The following is a 13140-nucleotide window of genomic DNA, read 5'->3' as shown; positions in this document are numbered from 1 at the left end:
GATTCTTGTTATGAAAATAGATTTTAACTAGCAGTAAAATAAAATCAAGTTTTTAATAAGATTTGGTACGTTAATAATGCTATATATTATAAATCTATAGCTTAATTAATATTTTAAGGAAGCGTGAAGAACTTCCTACTTATGTCATAGACCATACTGAAAATGAATTGGATTTTGACTTATCTACGGCAGTCATAGTTTATATCAACTCTTATTTTCGTTTCTGAATTTGAGAACCTTAGTAGGTATGGCTGCCGAAGCCGTGGATGGATGTAACCAAGAATGACAGCTTCCCTTCCCTACAAGTGCGCAAAAGCATCCTGCGCATAACTTCAGAGCACGTAATCACTAATTCAATTTTCATAGTAATATTTGTTTGTATACATATGTAAACATGTTTTATGTTTAATTTTTAAATATGTTTAAGGTTCCAAGGAAATTTTCAATCACTCAGTTGTCTGTATTATGTTTACTTAGTTAGGTACTAGTAACTTTTATAGAGGAATAATTGACATTACAACAACAGAAAAGATTTTTTTCACTTTACAATTTTACTTAGTATTACGAAAAAACAGATTACAGAGTACAAAGATGAGTAGCTAATTAATAGATAACTTTATCTCAATGCTTTTAATCTTACAAAAAGCTTAACCTCAACAACTAGATTTATTGCCTCCCAACTGACCATCCAAACAATCGTGAAACTCGTAAATCAACAAAACAAACTTACTTTCACAGATAACTGCCGAATTAGCGCGTAAAAAACTAAATTGTTCTATATCCCGCCCAAATTTGGCATTCACGTCACGAAGCGAGCCGCGTCCCTGCCATTGGTAGCCATTGCTGTACTCTGATTGGCTGCCAGTTTGACAGTAATGGCGTTAACACAATGCTATCAATTTGTATCGGTATAAGTCACCCGGATAGCTAATAAATTTTGAGTCTTATATCAGTGGGATACAGTTGATAATGTTTGAAAGGGGGAAAAGATAGACCGTTTTAAGTGTCATTTCCTCCCCTTCGGCCAGATGTTGCCACACTTGGTAACAATTTCACCCATGGCGTTTCGGAACCTATTGTGCAACTTTAGTTTTTTGTATTATTTTGACTAATTCTTTTGTCGTGCGGTTGGTTAGATTTTATCAGTGAGGGTGAGCTGATTCATTGAAACGTTCACCGCTACCGGTTTTTAAATGGTTTTTATATGATCTTTTATCGGCTTCATTAAGTAGCTATCAAATTTGTTTTTATTATCTAGTTGTAAATCAAATATTTCGTTAAACGGTAGAGTTAAAAAATAGATATTTCAAACCAGTATTTACGAGGGAAATGCTGATTTGAATATAACATTAAGTATTAAGTTTGTTTATCAAATAACCTATGCTTATTTTAAATTTATTTTTATTTCAATACTTAATCGTAAAATATTGTATTAAACATAGAAAATAAAATATAAAGACATATGTATATGTCCATATCTACAACTAACTATTATAAGTGGGTAATAACTACTTAATACTAATGTTGCTAGGTAAATATTAATTTTGGTTAACTTTATCTTATCTTTTATAGAAGATTGCAGAAATAACTTATACAGAAAGTATTTTATGAAACCAAATCCTTTAAAGTGTGAATATAACAAATCAAAAAATGGAGGTCACACTACCCCACTAGTTCATACATTTTCAAAAGCAGATCATATTTAATTTATCGGGTGAAAGTAGCCGTGACTAAGCCATGTAATATTCACGCTAGGCCGCCTCGTTGAGTGTAATATTTTATTTTATTTTTTACTCTTAATTCGCGCGGCCGTTTCGAGCACTCGAGCGGACCCAAAAATCTCGAAAATTCAGCCGTGTGTCGCAATTACAGACGCAAATCTATGAGGGTTCCGCGATCGAAGTTGATATGACGATTTATGCTTTTATTCATGGTGATATTTCTATAACAGATAAGAAATAAGGATTCCTATCTTAGCAAATTTAAAAATGAAGGACTGTCGTTCTGTTATACCTTTTATCAGCTATATTTCTTATGTTCACCTATCTTATACAATCGAATCGGGAAAGACAGTTGATTCTCTGTCCTTAACAAAGTTACACAACTGTTTTTTTTTTAAATAAAAAAATTATTTGTAATATATTTTATTTTTTGATGTGAAACTTCCATCCTTCCATCCTTATGTACGCAAAATCCAGGCATTGATCTTTCGTTATTCCTTTCCAATAAATCATCTAGAAGCCCGCTGGACTTTCACTCCTTCGTTGATAACATCCCCACTGCATGATTTGGATCGTCGTTTCTTGTAAAAGCAAACGAGTGGAACTCCTTGCCGACTTTCATCCAACCATCTTAAGAAAGCTATATGGTTTCATTTAAGCGGCGATAAAACAGGCATCTGATTGATCTCCTGGACAGGTATGCCTCATCGAGTGTGAGAAGTGAGATCACTTAACATCAGGTGGAATTGTTGGCAAGCCAGTCCAAGTTCCAGAACTGGTTCTGTATAAAAAATGATATTTGGTATTTTCTGTTGTACCTATATATATTTTTTATATTACGGACCTCTAATCCAAACCGCCATCTGACGCAAAATTATGTATTTTGGAAAATCTATTGTTTTCTAATCTCCCCAGGTCCTTGAGTGAATGACCTATTGAACGCTATTTTCTATACGTTCATTGTAAAATCTATTATATAGCTTTTTTATTCCGTCCACGTTAATGTGAGGCCAAACCACCCTTGACACGATGTATTTGCATGCACTTGAAAATGTATGATAGGTACGTGTTATTCAATTGGAACGGTAACAGGATAGCAAAAATCAATAACGGCTATAGACGCTATATATTAAACATAATTTTAAGGAATAAATAATAATGTCAGAACTTCACAAAGGATTAGTTTTATTTCTTAACTACCTAACCATATAAACTTTGTATGAACTTTTTAAAGATTCGAGCAGGGTAACTAAGTACTAAGTAGTTGAAAGTCGAATCTTAATTTTATTGGAACAAAAAGATTTCCGCTGAACTACAATTGGCCATCTGACGGCATATATGGATTTCGCGATTTGCATGTAATTTGAATCGTGTCTAATAGTAGTATAATTTTATTATTTTCTTATACTTAAAAATATTAATCTAATATCTGCAGAGACTGAATGTCACAACAACTTTAGATTACAAAACCTGGATTTTATTAGAAATATGAAAAAGATGACATTTATTTCATCTATATATAAACTTAGTAAAATGTTTTTTGGTTAAAAATCAAAAGTAGGTATATAAACAATACTTAACAATATTCTAAAGAATTTACATGTAAAATAAAAGTGTAATAAAATGAAGGAAACAATGGCTTGAGAGGTCAGATGTAAGTCCATTTACCTTCAAAGGCTTTCAACAATTGTATAACATGAAGGAATTCGTAAATCACAGTAACAATTCACATCAAACGATACGCTTTGTGTCTCGAGTACATTTCTCCATTGTTTTGTGAAATGTGCCATTAGCGGGCAACACAAAGCGCGCTAAACGCGATGTCAGATCGCGCGCCATTTTGTATGAGCACCGGAAGTTACTTTTTCTAAATTATAGATATACGCAAAAAAGCTTTAGTACCTACACTCAACACAGATACAAAATAAAACAGAATAATAGAGGAATATGTATGACAAGTTTTAGTAACATAATTTGATAGACATTAATATATTAATAACCAAAGTGCCTACTCTGTTGTGCTAGCACAACTGGCCTTTACCTGTTTGTATTGAAAATATTTTTGAAACAGTCGCAGAAATGCGGCAACCCCATGTCTTTCTGATATGGAACATCTTAGAAAATAAACGAATATGATACATTAATACCTGCGTAAAGCACTACAACAAAGGATAAATACCTAATGTACTTATAATTAAAACCAACATGAAATATTGATTCATATTAATTAATAATGTTGTCCGTAGCTTAATTTTATGCACACTCCTCAGCTCGATTCCCCGCACAACAATAATTTTCAACTAAGAAAATGTATCATTTTAATAATTGCAGAATTGAATAATTCCACTGGTCATTAACAATTTTAATTTTCTCCAATAAGTATTTATCATAATGTATTGACTTGTACCTAAGTTGTTTCTCACAAAGACCAAATACCACAACATTATAGTCGTCAAAGGCTGGTTTAATAGGGCCACCTGTCATGGCGTCTAACCCTGTCAAAATATTAAACACTGAATAAGAATGGATTAAAATAAAGGATATTTATTGAAGTGCTGTAATCTTACGAGTCATGCGAGGTTAGGGTCCCGACACAAAAACCGGGTTTAAGAAAACTCAATTTCTGAATCAGTTTTTATTTATATTGTCAAAATCAAAACCGGTGACATATATGAGTATTTGATATTAATTATTAGTAGATATATTTTAACAAATTGAAAAATTAAAGGAAATAGAAAGGAGACAGCACCGGTACTCGGTAAGTTATCATAATACATCTACCTACGTAAACAACAAAAATCCCACCAAATCTACATTTCATACACCCAAAATTACTTACTTATCTAATTATAAATAGTAGTTTTAGTAACACTTATTCTACTTTTTTAATTTACTATACACTTTTACACGCAAATCTTCCAAGACTTCTTTATAATACTGTAATTTTCTACTATTATTTTTCTTTTTTTGCGTCTGAGGTGCAAACTAACTGCTGAACACGTCTGCTTCACTGCATACTGCAGAGCCAGGCCTAGTTACAACCACAACACACACATTACACATTTATTTTATTTTTTTTCCTTTTTTGATTATTATTGTGATTCGTTAGTGATAAATATTATGTCTGTCCATGACTTAATAGTTTATAAGTAGCTATAACGATTCCGACTTATACCTATGTGGAATTGCGACATCGACGCTACAAATATTGAAATGGCACACAGCAAAGTTTATATTAGTATTGCTATAGAATGTTAAAGAATTCTTCTAGGATTCACTTAATGATGTGTACGTGTGTGTATTGATATGTATGTCAATGTGTATGTTACTGTGTACAATTTTTCATATCATACTTTCTATTATAATTTTTTGCATACACGTATTTGTAAGTTCTCAAAAAAAGACCTTACAAATAATAAATAGTGTCTCTCGCCTCGCACTGCAGAAATTCCAATATTGCGACATTAAAATGGTACCTACGTTTTTCTTCTACAACAATTTCTTTTAAATTTAAGTTAGTATCCTATTTATTTTCAAAACCACAGCTTAAAGTGAGTTACTAGAATAAATATAATATATTATACAGAACCTTCCATTTTTGTAGTAGCGTCGGTGGTCGTTGGGTTGAGGTTTGACGTTGACTCGTCGAGCTGGTAATGAGATGTCAGGTAGAGCTGCGAGCCACCGTGACTCGTCATTTATAACATTGCAAACAATTAATTTGTCACTAAAACTATAATAACACAAAACAATAAAATATGAAACAAAAGTTACGTCTATTATTATTATATAATATAATTATAAATTTACCTCAGGAACACGGAATTTTTATTTATTAATTAAGACGACCTAGACGTAAAAACAACATTTATAAAATATTAACTTAAAAATATCACTACCTAAGTAAGTACATATACAATATAATATGTATCTTTATGGACTTCATGTCTAACTATTATTAATAAAATGTTTGCTATATTCTAATATTACACGAATTGTAATATAAAAGTGTTCCAAAAGAGTGTAAAGAGAATTACTCAACCAACATTATAATATACTTATTTTGAAATTTATAACATTATTATTTGTGATAAAGATGTCGTAGAGAGATAACATTCGATTAAGAATGATTCGCCACGTAAACCAGCGGGATGTTGGTAGTTTCTTAATAAATTCATTACAACGCACGCCCGTGCTCTATCGATTGTGGCCTCTTTGCCCGAACGTGCCAGAGACAATCGACGCGATGGCGCTTCTGTACGCAGTCATTGACTAAACAATATAACCTTATGTCCACACGCTTTCAAGCAAATAACCATCTTACTCCTTACAAATAAAACCCAATTCAGCATAAACGATGCTAAAAAATACAACATTTCATACTAAAACCTTCAAAAATAAATTTTCAAGCCAATGCCTGCGGTGTGCAGGAAAATCGATCTAAAGCTGATGCTTTTATGTGCGAATTACGCTTCCCGCCCGGGCTGCGTTATAAAACCTTTTTGACAGACGAGTTGACGCTCTTTGTCTCTGCCTCACTGTCAAGCGTACTTGTGTTTTCCCGCGTTTTTTGTTCTAATTAGTCAGCCCGAGCCCCTCGACATTACAGACCTTGTGCGCGGTTGCTACTCCGCTATATGCAATATTGTCGTGTCTTTGACAATGGCTAGGTATATTTTATACCTGGTATTGTCATAATGAGAGGCCAATTTAACTCGCTAGTTAGCTCTTACCCGACTTGTATAATTGCCTATTGTTTCAACGTGATGACCTCATTATTAAGCTCTTCAAAAACAAATGAGAAAACTTCAGCTATTCAGCGAACAAAACATTTCCTAAAGGAAAACAAGACGAACATAAAGGTTACTATTTTGGCTTTTTCTCTAGGGTCGTAGACAAAGCTGAAACGAATAGAGAATAGAGGCTTTAAAAAAATCTGGCTAAAAATGAGTACCTATTTGTACAATTTTATTTCTAAATTTATTCGTATACAGCATTGTATAGCTCACCATGTCTTACGGTCTATCACATATGATAAATAAATCTCCGCAGATTAATAAACTTGCGCAGTTCTGTCTACCGATATTATACAAAAATATCCAGTTTGTTTAAGCCCCCGATTCGAGTCGATTTAATAAGCTATATTAATAATATTAACAGTGTTTTAATAATCTAAAACAAAGTTTTGGATTATTGGCGCGTTGCCTTTTTGATTTGTTTATAAAATTCAGTAAATAATAATAATAATTTATCTATTAAAGCTGATAATCATAAGTTCATATGGTTATTCATGTGTTGTTGAAATTTTCAACAATTTACCCTTTTTATTTTGATATCGGAGAGTATGGTCTATGCATTTCCACTTACGTCGCTTGATCTGCTGGCTAATCGGGGTTAGAGATCTTTTCGGGCCAGTAGATACCCAGAATACGTCGAAGACAGCGGTTGACGAAGAGGAGTCGGTGCGAGATCTCTTTGTTAACCACGTTTCACACAGAGCAGCACAGATTTGACCTCGGATCCGAATATTTTAACCTTAATTCGACGCTTCATCATACGTACCTAACTACCATACAGCCGAAGTTATGCGAAGTTGCCTTGGCAACGAGTGAAGTAATGTCCTCTTCTGTACCTCCAGTTTCATATACGACGCTTCCAATCCAGCCAAGTAGTAAGTAGTCACTAATGATTGGACTTTATGTCTTATATCGGAAATCGGAATGAATGCTCAACATTGTATGAAAACAGAGAGTCTAGAAAAGATTGCTTATTGGCAAGGAGACCGCTCGTTGCACTAATTTCCTTTAATTTCATATTTTACAAAGTTTAGTTTTCTAGTTTTTGTGTTAAGTATCGTAAAATAAAAACTCATTTGAACCCATTTAAATATATTTAAAAAAGAGAAGCAATTCTCTGTTGTAAACATATACATAGCATCGGCAATATTTCCCAACGAAACGTAGTTGGGGGCAATATCTCATAGGAAGTCATAAATAAATCGGTTTCCTTAAGGGGTGAAGCTGTAAACAAATTTGTGAGCATTGTTCGGGGTTGCCATGAATACAGGGGTGGGTTAAGATTTACCATTCATGGGGTTACAGTCTTAGAATCGCGCAAATTGTAATTGCCGTAAAAGCATTTCTCCAAAATCTTGGATAATGTGGGGTTGAGAAGGGCGTTGGCTGATCTTATAGTAAGAAGATGGGTAGGCGTATATAGTTTTGGATTACGTGATAAGTAAGAGGATTATTCTTTGTTTATGTAGCTTACCCAGAACCCAGAACATGAATGCGAAATAATAGTTTAGAAATGAAATTTCGATACGAACACCTATTATCGTAACAAAATTATATTACCGTAGTTAATTACGTAGCTCGTAGCATTTCGTAGCAACTATGAAACATTCATTCAGCTTCTGCAATTCTTTTATCATGAAGATAATTGCGTGTATAGATTATAGCTGGTTGTGCCTTAAAGGCAGAAAATTTATCAGTAATATATATTATAGCTGAAATGGATATGGCCATATTGCAAGGATGGAACCTCTAGTTACAAAATTCTTAGTAGGATAATATATTAACATTCTAGTATGTATATTAAATCCTTACAAATGGTTTTAAATTAAATTTTTTTCAATCATAGCCCGATTATCAACCAATTTTTTTCCAAAAATTTATCCATATTATTATGATATAGCTTAATAAATACGACTGAATCAGAATGCTTGAAGTATTTGCCCAACATTGTACGGCAGCAATTGAAAAGCATCTTACATGCACCTAAACAGGAAAAAAGCGCGGAAGACCACAAAAGCTCAAAAGATGGCCTGACGACATAGTTAGGGTTCCTGAGGATTAATACTTAGAGGAAGCAAAGAGAAGACTCTAACGGAAAGTTCAGTTTTTACACATTAGAGGTTCATACAGAACACGAAATGAAATAACAATAACTAACGTAGACTAAAAGTATACACAAACAGCCATTTGATATAGAATTTTGGTTTCATTAGTATTTTTGGAAATTTACGACACAAATGATAAAAATGGTAAACTAACTTTCTATCTGTTACAACATGCAGTTATGAAATCGCAATTAAAACGCGACTCGTAGCGGTTCGTAGCGCTAATTAGACAAAGCCTGCGCGAATCGATATGTACGACCATACCATACTGGCAGATTGTTGGTAATTCATTTGGTATATTCATATAAATAGGGAAGTCTTAGTTTAGTGGTTGGTAACTCTCCACCCTGGAGTCAGTCCTCAGGTGGCCAATTGAAATTTCTTTCGTGCTCAATTTACACATGATTGTGTACGGTGATGGAGAACACTCGCATAGTTTTGACAAGTATTTAACATGTGTCTGACAGAAGGCTCTTACCTACTTGCCTATAAAAACACAAAATTAAAAATTAAAATTATATATTGGGGACTGTGTCCTAATAGGAGCTCAATATCCGAACAAACGTAGTTTTTTCTAACCCAGAAAATTCGTGATATGTTACAGATACCTCTCAATTATAATACTAAATCAAAATGAACAACAATACTCTTTTGCCTCTTCTTGTCAAATTGTGTGATGAAGAGACATATGAGTGAAGAATGTTTTGAATATTTTTTTAAGAAAATGAAAATTGACGATACGAAAATAAATGAATTTTTTTTTATTAAATTTATTCAAAACAGAAATGATATTGATATGAAATTTTTATCTTAGGTAGGAGAAGATGACTCTCAATTGCAAGTAAAGTTACACCGGTGTGTGACAAACTCGTAGCCAACCTAGTACCAAACTACAAAAATTGGACAAGGAATGTCTTCATCAGGGACGATAATTTCAGGTTTTATATAAACTTATAGCATTCTATAAGTTTAAATTAAACCTGAAATTAGTTTAAAAATGCAGCAGTTTAAAAATATACTAACGATTTACTGGAAATTAAATCTCAATAGCTAATATCAATAATCAACTTCATAGTCACTGTACGCTGAGGTTTGAATATTAAGAAAAAACGTTACTTGAATTACTTTGTTCAACATTGTAACAAGACCGGGAGACAATGGATAGGCCAATATATCCCAATTTCACCGCCCTCACCTGGCCCTCTCAGTTAATCCACCATTTTATTAGCCTGCCCTCTCTAATACGACGCACGTGCACAATTCCCTACCTTTGTTCTATCAAAATTACAAAACAGAATTCTTCAATACTAAATACAAAAACAACTTCCTCTATTTTAGCCTCTATGGTTATATTATAGAGTTTAGTATCGATGCATATCTGATAGAAGATGTCACATTTTAGCGCGCAGTTCGCCATGTTATTATTTCGTTTTGGCGGGCCGTGACTGACGTGTAGTGTAACAAAGGCGATGTTGCCATGCGGAATAAACTGTTATACGTTATGAGAGATTATAGGGTAATCTGGGAATATTGAAGACAATAAAATGAGCTTACAAGGTTGAGAGGGGCTTGCACAAAGGTAAACGTTTTGCGATGAATTACTTCCCTTCAAACAAAAGGGAATCGATCAGTTTTTATTGCGAATGGAGGCGTTTTTATATTAAATCTACCTGCTCTGGAATAAAAACACAATTAAAACTCGTAAATTTTTATTAATTTTATAAATCGAAATTCATTACACCTTTTGCTGTTAATTACAAATTCCTTTTTATTAATAATACTATTTATAATTATTGTACCTAATCGTTATAACGTTTCTATGTCCTAACTAAAATAATTATAACTGTTTAGTCGTGGAAAATATAAATTAAGATACAAACGTTATTTTTAACTTAATAAAGTTAATCTTATTGCTATCATTTTCATTTTTTAGACGGGTTCCAACTACAGTGACCAATTGGGAATTTAATAAATGTTCTACTTTATTTACAACGTGAAAATAATTAAGTACCTATTTTGTGTACACAGTACAAATATTGCTTTAAGTTTTAAAGTTGATTTACAATTTTCTCATCAGTTTGTATCTAGGAATTTATGAAATTTTAAGTTTGAAGATTAGGAAAATATAATATAATTAGTGGGTACTAAAATAAAATAAAGCTATTTTCAACAGAGTATAAACCTTTATCTACACGATTTATTGCTCATTACAAAATCTAATTTAACTATAACAAAATTAATACTTCAAATTGGTTCGTTGTTCACTTTAATGTAAGGTAAATTTGTGATGAATTAAATGCAATAATTGGACGAGTTTAAAACAAACAAATAAATCGATTAAAAATTATTTATTTTTAGGTAAAAGTTTTAGGAAAAGTTGAAAGACAAACATTCGTATTTCGTGTAATATTTCGTAATTTGTTTCTCAACTTTTCTGCAAAATTAAATAATTGCATTAAAGATTGTGTGATCGAAGTTATGTAGTTCTTAAATATGATTTAAAATATTCATCTATAGTGTCTACTTATTTACACGTAACTATCTACACACGCACAAAACACTGATCGTAAATAAATTATACTATTCACACAACAATTACCTACTTTTATATACACTCAAAATTGGTTTCTGATGCAAGCGGTAATAGCTACTTTTGTTAGTTTGATAGACGAACGCTCTATAGAAAAGATATGGCAACATAGTCTTGTCATGTCAAATCCTTATTAGTGCTTATCATTAACTATTTACAATACCCTATTCCGGATACGATAGCAATACGTTTTCACTTTTGAAAGTCCACAATGTCACTATGTTCTATCACTTCACACTGGGCTGCCCCAACGCTTTACCAGCGACAATGTTCCTACAGGAGACTTTATACACGAAACTTGAACCAAAACGAATTACTCAAATACATTTCACACTGATTACACTTTGTTTCCTAAATAGCGGGAGCGTGACAACAAATCAGTCTTAAATAAAACCACCGGTTAACAGATTAATCAAAGTACATCTCCTCCTTGAACATTGTCTCGTGGTAAAGCTGTGGGAACTTCTACCAAGCCCTGCCTTGCAGCGGAAGGTAGCCCGAGCACTGCTGTTGGTACGCCGTAGGCTGCCGGTAGGAGGATACGAGGGGATTGCTGCAGGCAGCTTGCGAGGATTGGGGGGCGGAGTACCCCGACGTGGGGGTAGCACAGTGACTGTGCGCGGGGGACGATGACTCACCGGACCCGCATGGTTTCCCGTCCTTCACCAGAACGGGAACAGCCACTCGCCGCGGTGATGACGATGACTGTTGAGGAAAAAAAAGTTTCAGCAACGACTATCAAATTATGGTCAATACTTAACATAATTTTGTTTTTATAGCAATATTGGAAAAACTATAGAATATGAAAGTTTCATCAAATTAATTGAATACTACGTCAAATAAACAGTCTTTTGTCAGTTATAACTCAACATAGAATCAGACAGATATCTTTTTATCACAAATTCGTCCGTAATAATATAAATATAAAATTAATTCACTCAAGCCGAGGAAGGCTTAAAATGAAGGGCTGTCATCATTAAAATTATACAACAAATTGTCGAGGGCCGCCCACCGGTGCTAACAATCAAAAAGTCGATCGCAGTCCCTCGCTCGCACAAATTGAGGCAATCGTCGGAGTCTGGCAACACCGCCACGTGCCAGGGGTGGGAAACGCGCTTTTGATTGCAAATATAATTATTTAGGATCGGTTTTTAGTAATACTGTGGATAAAGCTCTCATTCTATTATTTAATCAATGAAAAATAAATTTCGTTTATCTGTTATTTTTATAATTTCCTTATAGAAATAAAAAAATAATTACGGACCTAGATCGTATTATATATAATGAGTCTGTTATCTTTCAATCCTAAAACGTTGCGATTAAACCTGTTCAATACGACTAATTTTTAAAGACTTTGATTTACTTATTCAAATACAGGTTATATTAATAAATTAATAGGTTAGGTACACGTATAACATTGTTATAGTCTGTATTGAGCATCTACGCAAAAAATTAATTAGCCACAAATTATATTCTTGCATAATTTATCTGTAATCGCCCCAATGCTGCGAACACAGGTGCGGGCCCCGTATTCCGACGGGAGATCGCAATCAAGAGGGCAACACTGGGGCCGCTGACTGCGCGATTTTATCGTGACTTTAAATATTCATTATTCAATACCTGAACAGAGGGTGCTTTGTGTACAGATTGATATGCGTTAGAATGGAAAATGACCTCATCTAAGATACGGGTATCTTGCAAGATTCTTGTTTAACGTGAGATTTCATACCTTTCAATTATTCATTTTACAGATGCATTAAAATTCTGATTAAGAGAACAATTTTACTGGCGAATTGATATAAAAAGGTTTATGTCACTTCACTTAAACTTATAAGTGTGTCTATGGCATCTACAAGAGTTTTAAAAAATATATATACATATGTCATTTTTGTCTTAACAGACGGGTCAAATTTAAGACATTACCTTAT

At 33.3% G+C, this 13140-nt stretch overlaps 1 protein-coding gene across 1 annotated transcript in view; it reads right to left on the bottom strand.

The window, feature by feature from the left end:
- Nucleotides 1–10364: 10364 nt before the first annotated feature.
- Nucleotides 10365–13140, bottom strand: part of LOC110994651 (thyroid transcription factor 1-like) — a 32222-nt gene continuing 29446 nt past the window's right edge. The window contains exon 6 of the mRNA XM_022261446.2: nucleotides 10365–11917. Coding sequence (XP_022117138.1) covers nucleotides 11678–11917 — 240 coding nt within the window. The 3' untranslated portion in view covers nucleotides 10365–11677. The remainder of the gene's footprint in view (nucleotides 11918–13140) is intronic.

This window comes from Pieris rapae, chromosome 11 (genome assembly GCF_905147795.1).
Source record: "Pieris rapae chromosome 11, ilPieRapa1.1, whole genome shotgun sequence".
Lineage (NCBI taxonomy): Eukaryota > Metazoa > Arthropoda > Insecta > Lepidoptera > Pieridae > Pieris > Pieris rapae.
This window is presented reverse-complemented; position numbering and strand designations above follow the sequence as displayed.